Genomic DNA, 19,166 nt, shown 5'->3' with positions numbered 1-19,166 from the left:
AATAATGTTGAAGAATTTAAGCTTATTACTTGAATAGATGAAAGAAATGTAACACTACTATGCTTCAGTATGAGAAATCAGAAATGGTACATGAGAGTAGATACTATCTGGATACAGTACAAAAATGTGTAACTTACTATTTCACACAAGGCCGTTCAACCTAGTCGATCCACGCTGGCTCCCAGCAAAATAATCTTATCAGATTTTATCCCTCCCTTTTGATTTCCTGCAGCCCTTCAAAGTAATTTTCTCTCAAATTCCCTCTTAATTTTTTTGCCAATTAGACAAAAGGGATAATTTACATTAGTCTATTAATCTATCAAATTGTTGGGATGAGAGGGGAAAACAGAATCTGAATGGAAACCTAAGCAGTGATACCTCAATCCTTCAGAGGCCACATGTACAAATTGGCAAATTGATTCCCTCACATACCAAATATTACAGCCCTCCAAAAATTTCCCAACCTTGGATTTTCAGTTTCCCAGTTATTTTTCCTCTCCCTAATTATCTTGCTCTGTGGGAACAACCTTTAACGATGTTTAATGTTTTACTGATCCGTCCACTCTAGATCCAGAAACCAAATCTACATCATGCTCACATCACAATGTGCAACCTACTTGATGTTCCAAATTTTCAATGTACATTACAGATTTTGCTTTTGCAGCATGTATATCTTAATGGCTAATATACGTTTCCTAATTTTGTTCTCTTTCCCTACTGGTATATTTTTTCCAATCACTTTCCAATCTATTTTCACAAGTTCTGCTTTACAATTCTATTCATTGAAGATTTAATCTAGAATGTAAATGACTTTGTGATAAAACAACATGTCAATTTAAGTAAGCCATGAACTTCACAGTGAACAGGGCAAATAACATAAAACAGTTTCAAAATACCTATTGGTTGGACTGGAGGAGGTGGTGAAGTTCCACTTGAAGCTTGTTCTGAAGGAGATGGCTGTGACTTTTCAGCAGATGGAGAAGTATCCCGCATACGGCTGATGACACTATCAGAGAGCTGTTTGGAGGAAATAATGTAACACTGTCAAGGCTGATTTCCCCAATTTTGACAAAATTATGCAGAACGTTCTTCCAATATTGATAAAATAACAGATTAAATCTTCCAAACACAAACTATATTTCTTAAAGCTTCAGTATTGTGCACTCTGTGTATATTTCCAGATTTACTTCATCTTTGGATAATATAGGAGCAATGTATCTATTTTCTGTCTGTATCGTATTTTGTGGTGTGCTTATTATAGTGGGTTGGGGTGTGATAGAAGCAAATGAGTATTATTATGTACTCACACTGAAGATTAGTTTAGTTTAGTCTCGTTGAGAGTTGGAGAGCCAGGAATGATTTTTATTTGTTGATGATTAATTACATTTAATTACTCTTAAATATGTATAGGACACCAACTCTGATATCGCTATTTAGAACTGTTAGTTATGCTGATTTGAATGTCAGGATCGCTATATCACTAATGTAGATCTGTTAATTTTTTTTCAAGAATACTATAAGATCATTTGTCTTTCCTGGTTTCATAATAAAGGATCAAAAGAAATGTTTTCAACTTCGGAACTTTGTTGTTTGGAAGTACGTCAATAAGTTTCAGTCTCCGTGCTTGGTCTCTTGGTGGATCTGGTTTATTTTACAGAAACTGCTATAGAGCTTAATAGTTTTTGCAGCAGAGAACTCATTTCATATCAGGCACATAATCTGTGAATTATGGAAATAATGTTTACATCTCTACAGGTCACAAGTCTTAATATAAAATTTCAAAGAAAATTCAAATTTTAGCCTGTGATAAATGTCAACACTTGTGAGGTTGGCTTTAGCAGTTTTGAATTTCATGGGCAGCCTCCTTTGCGGAAATACAAAATATATAATATTTCACTGATACCTTTCTGTTAGGACATTACTCAAGCTGGATAAAAATCCGCTCATTGTCAGACATAAAAGACAAAATCTTAGGAAGCAAATTCATTTCAATTCAAGTTTAATTGTCATTCAACCAATCATGAATACCCATGAATACAGCCAAAGGAGAGAGCATTATTCCAGGGTCAAGGTGCAAAACACAATAACAACATTCACACAGCACAAAGTACACACAAGATAGCAAGCACATGTAAGATATCAGTAAATACAGCCACACAAAAAAAAGAGTCCAGACCCCGAGTCCAGAATGCTGCAGAAATCTGCAGTTGACCACAATACAACTTGCGATCAAGATTAATTTACTGAGATTCCAGTACAGATACACATACTTATTATCGGGGCTTATAAAGTTTATAAGAAAACTTGGTAGGTACCACAAAATCGCTCTTCATCACAATGTAACAGATAAGTTCCCAGGACCATAATTGAAAGTTTGTTCCTTCCAAGAGCAACTTAAGTATAATACTCTTCAAAATTTATAACTACCACCTTTCACTCAACATCAGCAAAACTAAAGAGCGTATTATTGACTGTAGGAGGAGGAAGCTGGGAGATTGGAGGCGGAGAAGGTCCTTGGCATTAGCATATCGAAAGATCTGTCTGGGACCCAGCACGCAAGTGCCGTCACAAAAAGGGCACAACAGCTTCTTAAAGGTTTGCACAAGTTCAGCATGTCATCTAAAATCTTTGACAGAGTTCTATAGATGAACAGTGGGAAGCTTCCTGGCTGGTTGCACCATGTCCTGGTATAGAAATACTAAAGTCAAAAAACAAAGTCTACTGAAAGTGGTTGATGTAGCCCAGTCCGTCACAGGCAAAGCACATCTCTAAAGAGTGCTGCCACAAGAATCCATTATTTAATATGAAACTTTGATATTTAAAGTTCTAAGTAAATTTATTAGCAAAGTATCAATGAAACCCAGTAACTAGACTATGCTGTCTTCTTGCTGCTATCATTCAACAGGACGTACAGGTGCCATAGGTTCCATGCTACCAGGTTTAGGAACACCCTTCAGCCACCATACTCCTAAACCGGGGGTCGGCAACCCGCGGCTCCAGAGCCGCATGCGACTCTTTCATCTCTGTGCTGCGGCTCCCTGTGGCTTTGGAAAATAAATGGTCAGTATTTAATTAAAATGTATTTTATGTTAGTTTGTTAGTTTTTCAAATGTAATTCTAAATTTGAAGATTATGGTGATCTTGTACAATCTAAATAAAACGTTGTGGCAACCCATTTCCTGGCACATCCGAACTGGCTCACAATTAGCCAGCGTTTAGGCTAAGGGAGATAGCTTACGGGGGTTTCTGAGTACTTGTCTTTTGGAGCATCCGCGCCCATGGGGGGGGCAGGTTGAGGGAGGCTTAAAAGCAAGGCTGTTTAGTTTGAATAAAGTTATCTTTGACTGCAGTTCACTGACTGCGTGTAGCACACCGCTACAAGGTGCTTTTATTGCTGGCTATCCAGAGGGGAAGTGCTGAAACGCTATGTCGCGTGTCTGGAAGAAGTGAAAACTTTCCTGGGCAGCAAAGGGCTCACCTTTCCTGAGCTGGAACAGCCAAAGTAGCTGGAAAATCTACACTTCATGGTAGACATGACAGCGCACCTGAACACGCTGAACACAGCTCTTCAGGGGAAAGGACGTACTGCCCTACACATGTTGGAGGATGTTTTGGCATTCGAGCGCAAGTTGACAGTGCTTGCCAAAGATTTACAGAAAGGTACATTGTCTCACTTCCCCAATTTCAGAGTTCAAACAAGGTCACGACATGATAAATTCGGAGTATTTACATTCTGCAATCATCGCAATGCAAACATCGTTTGGGAAACGCTTCTGTGAGTTCAGACGGGAAAAAAACACATTATCCTTCCCGGTCACTCCCCTAAGCATCGATCCATCCCTACTGAATACGACTGCATTGGCAGGTGTGAGTCAACCTGATCTTGAGATGGAACTGGCCGACACAGCCGACAAAGACATATGGGTGTCCAAGTTTAGACGCTTGACAGCAGACCTTGAAGATGTTGCCCGTCAGAAGGCCGTTCTTGCTCAGTTGGAGTGATATTGAAAACCTCCCCAATCCGGACAAACTTGTGTTTGAAACATGGAATGCTATCCCCGACATTTATGTAAACATTAAAAAGTATGTGCTTGGAGTCCTGTCGATCTTTGGATCCACATATGTATGTGAGCAGGTGTTCTCCAACATGAACTTTATTAAAAACAAACATCGCGCACGCCTCACAGATGACAGCTTGCGATCCTGTGTAAAGATGAAGGTGACGTCATACAGCCCTGATGTCCAAACGCTGTGCGCTGAGGTCCAGGAGCAGAAATCCCATTAACCAAGTATGATAAATATTTTAATTGCCTATTATTTTACGCATATTCATATTTTTTCATTGTTCAGTGAAATAGTCCTATTATTTTTCAGGTTGACAGCTGGCTGACGTTATTTTTGGTTTGCTGCTGGCGGAAAATTTAAGTTTGGTGTTTTTCATAAATCCAAGAAGGACTCAAATAGACATTGGGTATTTTACTTAAAAGTAACCTTCAACCCAACATCTTTTTTTCGGAGTTCAAAATGTTTTTGTTGCATGCAGAAATTTAATTTTGTTTTCTCTGCAGGAGTTCATCGATTTCATAAATGCAACACATTATAGTTTGTTTATACATAGCATAAAGGCAAAAAAAAACATTGTATGCAGTGTTATTTCATTTTAAATGTCAAACGGGTTTTGTGGCTCCCAGTGTTTTCTTTTCTGTGGGAAACGGGTCCAAATGGCTCTTTCAGTGGTAAAGGTTGCTGACCCCTGTCCTAAACCAACATACCCTTCACTCTCCTCAACTCTGTACTGATTCCCAAATCTATGGACTCACTTTCAAGGACTCTACAACTCATGTTCTCAATATTGTTTATTTAATTAATTTATTTACTTTTTTGTAAAATTTGCAATTTTTCTTCTTTTGTACAAAGGCTGTCTTTCTTTCGTGTGTAGTTTTTCATTGATTCTACTGTATTTTTGATTTACTGTGAACGCCTGCAAGAGAATGAATCTCAAGGCATTATATAGTAACATATGCCCTTAGACAATAAATTTACTTTGAACTTTAAATTGGAAAGTTTATGGAAAGTTCATAAACATGGAAAGTTTATCATGTTAGGTGGTTGAAGGCATGGCTGTCAATAAAGTATCTATCAAAGCATGTGATACAAAATTAATTATTAAGTAAAACATGATGACATTAGATGTGCAGATTCAATGGGTTTATCATTTACTTAGAACTTATTGACACTGGACAAAATTATGACATCACCATTTTACATTTGTTAGCTAGAATTGTATTTACGTTTATTGTAAAATTTGTACAGTATAATGATGACAAAACAAGATTCAAATAACTAACTGTTAAATTGGGGTTGAGAAGAAAATTGGATCATTCATGATGAGAGGGCACAGTTTTAAGGTGCTTGGAAGTAGGTACAGAGGAGATATCAGGGGTAAGTTTGTTTATTTGTTTTTTTTAATACGCGGAGAGTCGTGAATGTGAGGAATAGACTGCCAGCGATGGTGGTAGAGGCGGATACAATAGGATCTTTTAAGAAAACTCTGGATAGGTACACAGAGCTTAGAAAAATAGGGGGCTAGATAGGTAACCCTAGGTAATTTCTAAATTAAGTACATGTTCGGCACAGCATTGTGGGCCAAAGGGCCCATATTGTGGTGCAGGTGGCCCGTTTTTCGAACGTTCGCTTTATGACAGCTCACTGCTACAAAAAAAAACCTACATTAGTACCTGATTTCGCTAACCAAAGAGGATTTTCGCTTTTATGAAAAAAAGACACCCAATTTAATCGTGTGTTTACCCTGAGAAAGACTATCATAACCCTGAAGCCCTGTGTGGGCAGTTTTGTGCACGTGCGTGTATGTGCCTATTTTTTTCTCCAAATTGATTTTGGCTCACTGTCTTCCCGATTTTGATAAGTGAAACTACACCATACATACAATATTTCTACTTTATATAGGCTGTATATTTACCATATCCTTCCTGCTTTTACTATATGTTCATGTTATTTTAGGTTTTATGTATTATTTGGTATGATTTGATAAGTTTTTTTGGGTCTGGGAACTCTTAAAAATTTTTCCCATATAAAATAATGGTAATTGCATTTTTGCTTTACGACATTTCCGCTTAAAAAGGTTTCATAGGAACACTCTACCTTTGGACAGTGGGGGAAACCTGTGTAGGTTTTCTGTGTTTCTATGAAATGGCAGAACAGACTTGATGGGCCAGATGGCTTAACTCTGCTCCTATATCTTACAGTCTTAAATCTGTAACAGAGATTCTAAGGACAGCATCTTCCTTTGCAGTAGTTCTTACACTAAGAAGATATGCTGTTGAGGTTTATCTCATAACCCCAATGCTGGAAACCTTCTCATTTAATCTTTGTTTTAATATGGAAGCAACAGTAACGGAGATATCAATCTGTCTTTCAAATTCTGACAGTATTTCACTCTCTGCTGAAAGCTCAAAAGGACATGTACCAGTATTGTTCTGCTTCCCAAGTTTTGGATGTTAAGAAGAGCATTTGTCACTTACTTTACAAACTTCTGTTACTTTACCAACACTTTGAGATCTTCAGCAAACTGTATATACTGTTACGGATTCAGCAACAATAAATATATAAGTGAGGCAGGGATTTTTATAACAAATAAAACATTTATTAAACACTGAAAAACAAACTCCCAAAAAGTAAACAAACGACTAATGCAACCGGAAATCAGCTGCTGTGTGACAGCTTAAACAGTTCTTAAAGGAATAAAGCGAAAACAGTTCTTAAAGCGATGTTGCAAAAACAGTTCTTCAAAGTAGTACTGCAAAAGTTCAAAATGTCCATTAAAGGAGAGACTTTTTAGACAATTTAAATTCTCTTTCACGTTGTGTTGCTGCGGTTCCCAGTCGAACTATACTTTTCCCGGAGAATTTACGAAGATGAAAATGAAAAGGCTTAAAGGCACTAACCTTTCCTTTACAAAACTGTACCCAACCCTTTTTGCTATTATTCGCAGGGGTTAACATGGGGACAGCCAACGAATTCCTTCCGAATGAGGATCAGACAAGGTCAAACCTGTTTCACCGTCAAAATCGAATTTCCTCGATCTTTTAACTCCCGAACTCTGATCTTCACTCTCCACCGATTTTTAACTGGCAGTATTATAAAGAAACTGCCAGCCATGACCTTTTAAACTTTAGGTATTAAATAAAACTCCACCTTTCAACCAAACTGCGTCATAATATTGGACCACACAGTGGCATGGAGTCAAAATGGCAAATCCAACCACGAACTGCCCCTCCTCACAGGGAGGGGTCCTCCTTTTATAACCTGTTAAAAAAAACTGTCACATGACCTCTACTGGCGGGAAAATGACGTCACTCCACCATTACAAGACCACTACCTTAAGTCCAGTATAGCTTCAACACCACTGTCATGTGACAAGTACAAGATACCCATGGGTACATAATAATGCCTTCACCCAAGTTATTGTTATAAATATGACATAGTGAAGAGTCCAACACTGTGACATCTATATTTCCATGATTTGCAGATCTTCTCGTTTGTGATATCTATAACCCACTTTACTAAACCAAAACCCCTTTCTTTCCTTCATATCATTTTCAATTTTGCTCTAACTATTGGAATTCAATTTTTACATTCAATTTGCTAACTTGGGAATCTGTAGCAGACAACCCCTGCACTATTTAAAAGAAAGGTTGATGGAAATGTGCAAAATGCCAGGAAGAATTTAATAAACGCTGTTGAAGGGTCATTAGTAACAAATTAGTAAGACTGTTTTGCCTTCCACAGACCTATTCTAATGTATTCAGTACAAGAATGTTCTATTTTTAGGTTACTTTCAGCAAATGCAGTATTTCAATTTTCACCATTATACTTAAACTATTACTTCATTAACAATAGAAGTAATCAGTTTTGTTAACACTTTAGTTATTCTCGAATGCATTCAGTATCTGAAAATCTCAATTACCAAGGTAGAGACTTTCACAGATTCTTAACATTTAGTTTGATTTCTGTTCTCAAATCTTACTCAATAGTCCCAGTTGAAAAAAGGGTATTTTGCCATGATCCTATTACTTCCATCCTGAAGTACTTCTTCAACTCCTTTAGAATGGAGCTTTGGAATATTATGTGAAATGCATGCATTTTCTTTTTAATAACATTAAGTTGTATTTATAATGTATCTTGTACAACACCAAAAACAATGTTCCAGTTAAGTAGACTTGTACTATTACTGAAGAAGACAAAGCAAGACAGCACAAACATAAGTTATGTAACATGAATTAAAAGTACTGATAAGAAATTAAACATAATCCGGAGCATTATATTCTCAGAATGCAGTTCTGAAGCCTAGGGCAGAGTCTCAGTTCAATGTTAGCCTGAAACATAAGAAAAAATAAAAACAGGAAACACTGGAACAATGAGCAAATTAAACAACATGCAGAAAATGAAACAGAGCTAATGTTTCAGTTGGCAAATCCTTTATCTCTCTTTCCCAGTATTTTGTGTATTTATTATGAATTTGCAACATCAGTAAGTTTTTGTTCAACTTTAATTTAAACTATGTACCAGACACCCAATTGAAGTGACAAACTAGTTAGCTTAAATACCTGCACTGGCATTTTAACCTGCCAACTTCTTACTGCGAAAGAAAGCAAGCTCTTTGTGCCTCATGTAAAAGGCATTTGTACAGACTCAAGGACAGGAAAGACAGAGGGATATAGGCCTGATGCAGGCAGATGATGAGCTTGGTCAGGTTGGGCCATTGGTCCTGTTTCTGTGTTACAGAGTCTATGAAGCAGGTGAGAAACCAAGTAATTGGGGTGCTTTAAAGCTATTTTATTTTATCTTCACCATCCATCAAGGTTGGTATTTTCTTTCGATGCAATTTTCCTGCATTATTCCCACACCCTTTGATTCCTTTATTGCCTAGAAATCTGTTAATCTGATTTGAATGAACTCAATTCATGTACATGGATGAGAGGTGTATGGAGGCCCAGGTGCAGGTTAGTGGGACTAGGCAGAAAAATAGTTCAGCACAGACAACAAGGGCCAAAAGGCCTGTTTCTGTGCTGTAACGTTCTATGATTCTGTGGTTCAATGACTGTACCACTATGGTCAGAAAATTCCAAAGATTCACCACCATCTTGATCACGTATATCTATTGTAGATAAATATGCTTTCTATGATTCAGCTACAAATGCCTTTCTTAATTAAAAGTTCACTAATTTATTGTACAGCTCTCCACTTTATCCCATGATTAAGTGTATGCAAGTATATTCACTTAGGGATTTGCTTTTAGTTTCTGAACACAATCATAATAAAAAGAACATCACCAAGATATATGTTTATGTTTGAACACAAATTAATTAAAATAGATTTAATAAAATATTATTAGTTTCATTCTCCAAAAATAAACTCCAATAACACCTCAACTTTTTTTGTTCAGAGCAGGAGAATTTCAGATTAATTTCCTTTATTTTCTCAACAACTGAATTATAACTAATACCTTACATTGTATTAAGAAATTATTTCCAGAAACAATGCAACACAGAAAGCTTACACTCTTAAAAAACTAAAAACTTCATACAGCGCCAAAAACTAAATTAAAAGTTTTGTAAGACTTGATAAGGTCAGAGTGGAAAAGTATTTTTCTTTAATACAGTTAACTGTGGGATTTGTTAACAATCAGATAAAGGTGACAAGGCTCCCATGAAGAAAGTTTGTCACATTGACTCACTCACCCGAATGCCCTTCACCACTGTGATCTGATCATTCTCATCTGCTTCAAAAGAAACGCGTTTAGTGCTTCCACTGCTTCCCATCTTGTCAGTATTGAACAGAAACAAATTAATTCAGAAAAAGAAACTAATGATCGCTCCCAGAGGTTTAAGCAACAGGGTAATTATTATTCATGGGAAAAAACAATTCCAGTCAGGCCGTCACCGATCACACCATCATTCCTCTCACTCAAACCATCCACCAATAAAGCCAACGCCGATTTGCCAGTTGTGAGGGTTACAGTCACGTAAATTAAAGCGAACCATTGATTGGGTGGTGCGATGGAATGACCCGCTGCCAATGCGCTCAGTGAATGTGTCTGTTAACCTAATATAAATAAAGTTATAATTGTTGCCGTCTCAGAGAATTATGGGAACTGTAGTTTAATCCTTCATATACAGAGCAGCTAATCTAAAGTAGTAAGCCACCAACCTCCTTGGGATAGCGAAAGCTTCATTCGTTATTATAATGCATATAAATATATTTAGTTTTGCTTGCGATGAGCTTATTGTCAGAGTCTCACCCGACGGACGTGCAGCCTCGGCATTTGCCCCGGCTGTCAATCACGGCGCGCGGGGGGTGGCGGGATTGGAGAAGATGGCGAGTGACAGTGGGAAGTACAGGACCGCAATTAGCAAAAGTAAAGATCCCTCTGGTTTACTTATCTCCGTAATAAGGTGAGTGTTGTGGAGGGGGAGCATGATTCAGAAATGCCTTTCATTTTCTGGAAATTACCTTCTGTTTCTTAGTCGGTGAAATAATTGTTTTGCTGTCACTTGACAGGATGTCCAAGGGAGGAAATCCTCCACAGTGAATTCTTTGCCTTGCGAAAGCCAACACGAGCTTATGCCTTATAAATTTCACGGATTTTGTCCTTTAGTTTCATTTGGGTGTAAAAAACCTAAAAAGGACTAACGGAACTTTAAAAAGACCTAGAAGGTACAGGGATGGGAATGTATGAGAGGGATATGGACCGAATATGAGACTACCTAATCACACATAGGATAAGCGTCTTGGTCGACTTGGACTGGTTGGGCCAGCTTCTCTGCTATATAACCCTATATACATAATCTACCTACAATGGACATACACAATGCAAAGGATCTTTAAAGGTCCTTTACATAAAGATAATTTAATTGTTTGTAGTTTAGATATATGTTGGACACAAATAAATTAGACTTTCAAGAAGAAGAAATAAAGCATGTCTTGAATGATGAATTATGTTCAAGTGATGAGCATTAAAGTTATTGCTTTTCCCTTCAGTGATGCATGCTAAAAGGTGGATTTAAACGATCCTGTAGCATTCTGTGAGAGAAACTTATTTATTTGAGAGGTTGATATTTGCCATCATGTTTTATTTAGAAAAATGGTGACTGTGAATATGGAGCCAATGCTGCTTGCAGCAAAAGCAAGGCTGTTTTATTTGGCAGTTACTTGGAGTGATTCTTTTGTTCCTTTCATCATTTGGTTTTTTTTAAATATAGTTCTGACAAGCTTGTACATGCACAAAGTGCTGGATGTAGTATATAGGCAAGGATACGGAATAGATGATGTACAGCTAACAGTTCTTACTCTTTGTTGTGGGAGAATAACCTGGCCATCAGATACAAGGTGGAGTACTTACTGTCAGTGTGGTTCATACTGTAATAACCCTCAAGAACTTTCTTGTTTCATCTGGAGCTAAAGGTGAAATATGTTTTCAGAACTGTGACTTGTCAACCTGCAGAAATTTTGATTGATATGTACCCCCTGTAGTTCTCAACCAGATGTCTGCCTTTGTGCGTGACTGCAGCAAGTGATGATAGGAATCAAGTTTCACTGTTTTGTGATTCTGCCTTTCCCCAGAGTTGTGAAGGAGAAATATGGCCATGAACTGTTGCACTCCTCTTTTCCATCATGACACATAATCCAGAGTACCTTTATTCAATAGACAATAGACAGTAGGTGCAGGAGTAGGCCATTCGGCCCTTCTAGCCAGCACCACCATTCACTGTGATCATGGCTGACCATACACAATCAGTACTCCGTTCCTGCCCTCTCCCCATATCCCTTGACCCCACTATTTATAAGAGCTCTATCAAACTCTCTCTTGAATGCATCCAGAGACTTGGCCTCCACTGCCTTCTGGGGCAGAGCATTCCACATATCCACCACTCTCTGGGTGAAAAAGTTTTTCCTCATCTCTGTTCTAAATGGCCTACCCCTTATTCTTAAACTGTGGCCTTTAGTTCTGGACTTACCCATCAGCGGGAACATGCTTCCTGCCTCCAGCGTGTCCAATCCCTCAATAATCTTATATGTTTCAATCAGATCCCCTCTCATCCTTCTAAATTCCAGTGTATACAAGCCCAGTTGCTCCAATCTTTCAACATATGACAGTCCTGCCATTTGGGAATTAACATTGTGAACCTACGCTGCACTCCCTCAATAGCAAGAACGTCCTTCCTCAAATTTGGAGACCAAAACTGCACAGAATACTCCAGGTGGGGTCTCACCAGGACCCTGTACAGCTGCAGAAGGACCTCTTTACTCCTATACTCAATTCCTCTTGTTATAAAGGCCAGCAGGCCATTAGCTTTCTTCACTGCCTACTATACCTGCATGCTTGCTTTCATTGACTGATGTACAAGAACACCTAGGTCTCGTTGCACTTCCCCTTTTCCTAACTTGACTCCATTTAGATAGTAATCTGCCTTCCTGTTCTTGCCACCGAAGTGGATAACCTCACATTTATCCACATTAAACTGCATCTGCCATACATTTGCCCACTCACCCAACCTGTCCAAGTCACCCTGCATTCTCATAACATCCTCCTGACATTGCACACTACCACCCAGCTTTGTGTCATCAGCAAATTTGCTAATGTTACTTTTAATCCCTTCATCTAAATCATTAATGTATATTGTAAACAGCTGCGGTCCCAGCACCAAACCTTCTGGTACCCCACTGGTCACAGCCTGCCATTCCGAAAGGGACCCGTTAATCACTACTCTTTGTTTCCTATCAGCCAGCCAATTTTCAATCCATGTCAGTACTCTGCCCCCAATACCATGTGCCCTAATTTTGCCCACTAATCTCCTATGTGGGACTTTATGAAAAGTGTTCTGGAAGTCCAGGTACACTACATCCACTGGCTCTCCCTTGTCCATTTTCATAGTTACATCCTCAAAAAACTCCAGAAGATTAGTCAAGCATGATTTTCCCTTCATAAATCCATGCTGACTCGGACTGATCCTTCTACTGCTATCCAAATGTGTCGTAATTTCCTCTTTTATAATTGACTCCAGCATCTTTCCCACCACTGACGTCAGGCTAACCGGTCTATAATTCCCTGTTTTCTCTCTCCCTCTTTTCTTGAAAAGTGGGACAACATTAGCCACCCTCCAATCCGCAGGAACTATTCCTGAATCTATAGAACATTGGAAAATGATTACCAATGCGTCCACGATTTCTAGAGCCACCTCTTTAAGCACCCTGGGATGCAGACCATCAGGTCCTGGGGACTTATCAGCCTTCAGACTCAACAGTCTATCCAACATCATTTCTTGCCTAAAATAAATTTCCTTCAGTTCATGCTTTACGCTAGTTCCTTTGGCTGCTATTACATCTGGTAGATTGTTTGTGTCTTCCCTAGTGAAGACAGATCCAAAGTACCTGTTCAACTCATCTGCCATTTCCTTGTTCCCCATAATAAATTCACCCGTTTCTGTCTTCAATGGCCCAGTTTTGGTCTTAACTAATTTTTTTGCTATTCTCATACCTAAAGAAGCTTTTACTATCCTCCTTTATATTCTTGGCTAGTTTACCTTCGTATCTCATTTTTTCTTGGCGTATTGCCTTTTTTGTTATCTTTTGTTGCTCTTTAAAAGCTTCCCAGTCCTCCGGTTTCCCGCTCATCTTTGCCATTTTATACTTTCTTCTCTTTTACTTTTATACTGCCCCTTACTTCCCTCGTCAGTCACGGCCACCCCTTACTCCCCTTAGGATCTTTCTTCCTCTTTGGAATGAACCGATCCTGCACCTTCTGCATTATTCCCAGAAATACCTGCCATTTTTGTTCCAATGTCTTCCCTACTAGGGTATTGTTCCATTGAACTTTGGCCAGCTCCTCCCTCATAGCTCCATAGTTCCCTTTGTTCAACTGTAATACTGACACATCCGATTTTCTCTTCTCCTTCTCAAATTGTAGGTTAAAACAAACCATATTATGGTCACTACCTCCTAATGGTTCCTTTACCTCGAGGTCCCTGATCAAATCCGGTTCATTGCAAAACACTAAATCTAGAATTGCCTTCTCCCTGGTAGGCTCCAGTACAAGCTGTTCTAAGAATCCATCTCGGAGGCACTCCACAAACTCCCTTTCTTGGGGTCCAGTACCATTCTGATTCTCCCAGTCTACCTGCATGTTGAAATCCCCCATGACAACTGCATCATTACCTTTGCGACATGCCAATTTTAACTCTTCATTTAACTTAGACAAGACATCCAGACTGCTGTTTGGGGGCCTGTAGATAACTCCCATTAGGGTCTTTCTACCCTTAGAATTTCTCAGTTCTATCCATACCGACTCTATATCCCCAGATTTTATGTCCCCCCGCTTGCAAGGGACTGAATATCATTCCTCACCAACAGAGCCACCCCACCCCCTCTGCCAGTCAGTCTGTCTTTTCGATAAGATATATATCCTTGAATATTCATTTCCCAGGCCCTGTCCGCTTGAAGCCATGTCTCAGTTATTCCCACAACATCGTACTTACTGATTTCCAACTGAGCCTCAAGCTCATCTACTTTATTCCTTATACTTGGTGCATTCGTACATAATACTTTTAATTTGGTTCTCCCCTCTCCTTTCATATCAATTCCTATTTCACTTGGTCATGCTGTATGATCTCTTCTTGAGCTTTCTACTCCATTGATTCTGTTGTCCTTTTTAACTTTTCTTATTTTCACTTTCCCTTTAACTCCATCCTTATATTTCCAATTAATCCCCTCCCCCCCACTACTTAGTTTAAATACATCCGTGTTGCAGTGGCAAACTTGTCTGCCAGAATGCTGGTCCCCCACCTATTAAGGTGCAACCCGTCCCTTTTGTACATTTCATCCCTACCCCAAAACAGATCCCAGTGGTCCAAGAATGTAAATCCTTGCTTCCTGCACCAGTTCCTCAGCCACACATTCAGATCCATTATCTCCCTGTTCCTGCCCTCTCCAGCACGAGGAACTGGAAGCAAACCAGAGGTAACCATCCTGGAAGTCCTGCTTTTCAGCCTTCTTCCGAGTTCTCTGAAGTCCCGCTGCAGAATGTCCTTCCTCTTCTTCCCGATGTCATTTGTGCCAACATGCACTACCACTTCCGGCTGTTCACCTTCACCCTTGAGGATTCCCTGCAATCGGTCCGTGATGTCCTGGATCCTAGCACCAGGGAGGCAACACACCATCATTAAATCTCGCCTGTTGCTGCAGAAACCCCTTTCCGTACCTCTTACTATAGAGTCCCCTACTACCATGGCTCTTCCTGATGTCTGACTCCTCGGTTCCGCTTCTGCACCCATTTTCGGTTCTCAGACCTGTCCGCCTCTCAGACTGGCAGTATCTTCTGTCCTGACAGCTTCCAAGAAGGTGAACCTGTTTACGAGAGGTAAATCCCCTGGGGTCTCTTGTGCTTCATGCATCCTTTCCTTCCTCATCGTTGCACCCTTTCTCTCTTCCGGTATCCTCGGTGTAACAACCTCACTGTAGGTCCTGTCCAGAAAACCCTCGTTTTCGCGGATAAACCTGAGGTCATCCAGTTCTTTCTTCAGTGCTGCAACATGCTCCTTCAGAAGCTGAATTTGGACACACTTTCCACAGCTGTAGCAGCCTGGGGCACCATCAGTGTCCCTGACCTCCCACATCATGCACGTAGCACACTGAATCAGCTTAGCAGTCATGTCTTCACCCTCTGCAGTTGTGCCTGGCGTCGTCTCCTCGCCGAAGACTCGAGCCAAGGACTCGAGAGTCAAAGACAATCACTAATCTATTAGCCAGTAACCTGCACAAATGTCGTCAGAGTCTTGCAGGACAATGCAATTATGGATCCTATGGCACTCTTTCAAAGAATTTCTAAGAAAGCTGCCAAAGTCATTCACAGAATATCACAACATCAAAGCTTTCAACCAGCATGATGACTTTTAGATCATGGTGAGAATCACCTGACTCATTAGGTGTTCATGTGTGGACAGAATATTGATCTCACTGCTGTTGTTAAAGCTATTCTGGAAATGAGATCGTTGTCTGTCTCCTTAATGAAAGCGCTTTATCAAGAAGATCTAGGAAGAAATGGAAAGGAGTATGTCAAAGTTTTCCCCAATTAACTGTACTATGCTGAACTTTGTACTGTACAGGTTGTTTCTTAAGATATACTTTAAAAATAGATATCAGTTGCCATATAGAAGCCATCAATGCACAGATGTCCTCCAGTGTGCCCAAGACACCTATTATTTTGAGACTGGCTCTTTGTACCAGACAGCTCAGGCAGGGGAAACATCATCTTTACATCTACCTTGTCAAAACATGTAAGAATTTTGTCTGATTGACTGAGTTTTTCTTTCAGTCTTTTGGGACCAGAGAGTAGAGCCTTTCTCTGCTTATTCTTTCCACCCCTTAACAATTTTAAGTTCCAGATCTGAATTTTTCAGAGTACATTTTTTCTCAGTTTGGGTTCTATTTGCCATTGGTACAAGTAAGACTGGCCAAATTGCCTCCTTTGTTGTCATAGTTTTTTATGATTTCTGCTATGCCCTTTAACATGGTATAGTTCTCACTTGTGTCGTCTTTTTGACAATGAATCGTCTGAAGAGAAATAACTAAAACATTACAAGCATTAAAGAGTATTGCTGAACAGACCAAAAAAAATCTCATTCAGTATTCAAATACTGATTGCAATTCAAAGGTTCATGTGATATTGATTAGAATACTTCTATCCTTCGTTCTTTCTGAAAGTATAATCTAATACCTGTTGTGTCTTCTTATTAGAACTCTGTCAACCAGCAATGATGTCCAAGATCGAGAAGCTGAAAAGGGTCGTTTGGAGGAAGCTTATGAGAAATGTGACCGTGACTTGGATGAATTGATTGTTCAGCATTACACAGAACTAACCACGGCAATCAGGACATACCAAAGCATCACCGAACGTATCACTAGCTCACGTAACAAGATTAAGCAAGTGAAAGAGAATCTGCTTTCATGCAAAATGCTGCTGCACTGCAAAAGAGATGAATTACGTAAATTGTGGATTGAAGGAATTGAACATAAGCATGTCCTAAACCTGCTGGATGAAATTGAGAGTATCAAACAGGTACCTCAGAAACTGGAGCGATGCATGACAGGCAAACATTATCTTCAGGCTACGGACATGCTGGTTAGTACCTGTGTTGTTTACCCAAACAGAAGTGTATGGTTTATTTGTCAGTAAGGTTTGAAATAAGACATTCAGTTGTCGTTAATTGAAGATCATTACATTCAAGTCAAACTGCTATCAATAAACCAAATTGGAGAACTTTGGAACTTACCTTGTGGGATTTAGTTAGACTTAAGAAAGTGTTATAATCACGTTTTACATACTGGCCCATTTAAATGGGCTCCAGTAGACTGGAAACATCTTACAGGAAAGCGACAGTGAGAATTACAAATTTTAATTTTGACTTGTGAACGGTTGATTTTTCACTTGAGTAAAGCTGCTGGGATTTTCTCCATGTCTTAAAGTAAAATAAATCCATCTGTAAATTGGTTCTTTGTTTCATAGTCTGAAGACAAATGTAGGTACCAAAATGACCAAACTTTATGTGCTGTTAAAAATTAGCTTAGGGTAATAAATATACAGGCAATATAAATGGAATCTATACAGTTTCGATTAACTGCATTTGGAGAAAAATATGAACCGATGTGCTAAATTGATATGGTCAAGGTTGAATCATGCAGATCATGATTTTATATTGCTACACTGGCATTTCATAATTTTGCTTGACTGAAGAAGGAACATAAATTTATCTGAATAAATATATTATTCTGTCAATATTTAAATGCTGATAGTTGACTGTGCTGTAAATTGTACATCGCCAGCTCAAGAAAGAAGAGAAGGCAGGAACTGGAGGCTTTGCCTGACATCAGCTGTGTTTATGGTAATACGATAGCTGAGAAAAATCATAATGTCATTCGGCCAAGTCTCAAATAATAGGGAAACACTATGTTGGTGCTAATGCTAAGAAATATTTCAAAATCTGGTCTTTTGATTTGTCTTACAATTGACAAAATGAGTGGCTGACAAAAATAAAGGGGAAGATGTGTAGTTTAAATGGTAACATCGGTTCTACAAACAGTACACAGTGAAGAAGATATCAGAAATCCAGGTCCAAGGACTGAAGGCCCAGAGGTGGCCTTTACTGGGTTGGGAGGCCTGTCTGTGATGTGTACTGGGGTAGGTGGGTGGGAGGGTGAGAAAGGGGCTTCTTTTGCTACTGTTGCTTTGTTCTGATGTTGCTGCTGCTTATGTTGTTCTACTGAGCATTGCAGGCATGCTGTGTTGGTGCTGGAATGTGTGGTAACACTTGCTGGCTTAAAGTGTGTTGGTTATTAACATAAACAACACATTTCACTGTATGTTTCAATGTACATGTGGCAAGCAAATCTGAAATGGATTAAGTGTGTGCTGCTGGAGTAGATCATAGAGATGCCAATTTTTTTTCAGACAGGTATCCTCTTTAACTTTTCATTGAACTGATCATCCCTGGCCCCTTCTTTTTGCCTGTGTCCTCAACCCCTGAAATGCATTTATTTTGTCCGTTGCTTGCTGCATTTAAAAAGAATTCTTACTCTTGCTATTTATGCCTTTTCTGCACATACCTATGCAAATCCACTGCTACTATCTGCTTGATTTTCTGCTTGCATACCCCCAACAACCAACAAAACTTTTACCCAACTCCTGCCTTAATAATCCTTGCTGTAGAGCATTGCCTGTTCTTCAGTACTAAAAGTAGTTGCAGCCAAAATTTGTGCAATCCTATCCCATTGAATATTGTTATTTCAGGAGCAGTTTCTTGGGATTGTAAAGATTAACGATATAAATATTAACTTTATTTGACACGTACATCGAAGCATTAAAATTTACAGTGAAGTGTATCATTTGTATCAACAATCAACACAATTTTACAAAAGCCTCCAATTTCATTGGCAGGGTAAGTGAACAGCACTAGCATCCTCTCCCAGGCAACGTTTCTAGTATTGTAGACTTGCTTCCAGCACCGACAAAGCGTACCTACAGCTTACTAACCCTAACCTGTACATCTTTGGAATATGGGATGAAACCAGAGCACTTGGAGGAAACCCATGCA

At 39.2% G+C, this 19,166-nt stretch overlaps 2 protein-coding genes across 4 annotated transcripts in view; one reads left to right on the top strand and one right to left on the bottom strand.

Moving 5' to 3' along the window:
- The window catches only part of chchd3a (coiled-coil-helix-coiled-coil-helix domain containing 3a), a 276,683-nt gene extending 266,664 nt beyond the window's left edge, over nucleotides 1-10,019 (bottom strand). The window contains exons 1-2 of the mRNA XM_059987076.1: nucleotides 9,762-10,019; nucleotides 897-1,017 (exon numbers count right to left, since the gene is read on the bottom strand). Of these exons, the coding sequence (XP_059843059.1) occupies nucleotides 897-1,017; nucleotides 9,762-9,842 (202 nt within the window). The 5' untranslated portion in view covers nucleotides 9,843-10,019. The remainder of the gene's footprint in view (nucleotides 1-896; nucleotides 1,018-9,761) is intronic.
- A 326-nt stretch (nucleotides 10,020-10,345) lies between these two features.
- Nucleotides 10,346-19,166, top strand: part of exoc4 (exocyst complex component 4) — a 502,794-nt gene continuing 493,973 nt past the window's right edge. For all 3 annotated transcript variants that reach the window (XM_059987073.1, XM_059987074.1, XM_059987075.1), the window contains exons 1-2: nucleotides 10,346-10,475; nucleotides 16,813-17,197. In XM_059987073.1, coding sequence (XP_059843056.1) covers nucleotides 10,396-10,475; nucleotides 16,813-17,197 — 465 coding nt within the window. In that variant the 5' untranslated portion in view covers nucleotides 10,346-10,395. The remainder of the gene's footprint in view (nucleotides 10,476-16,812; nucleotides 17,198-19,166) is intronic.

This window comes from Hypanus sabinus, chromosome 13 (assembly GCF_030144855.1).
Source record: "Hypanus sabinus isolate sHypSab1 chromosome 13, sHypSab1.hap1, whole genome shotgun sequence".
In the NCBI taxonomy this organism is placed as follows: domain Eukaryota; kingdom Metazoa; phylum Chordata; class Chondrichthyes; order Myliobatiformes; family Dasyatidae; genus Hypanus; species Hypanus sabinus.
Note: the sequence above shows the minus strand (reverse complement) of the source record. Positions and strands in the feature narration are given on the sequence as shown.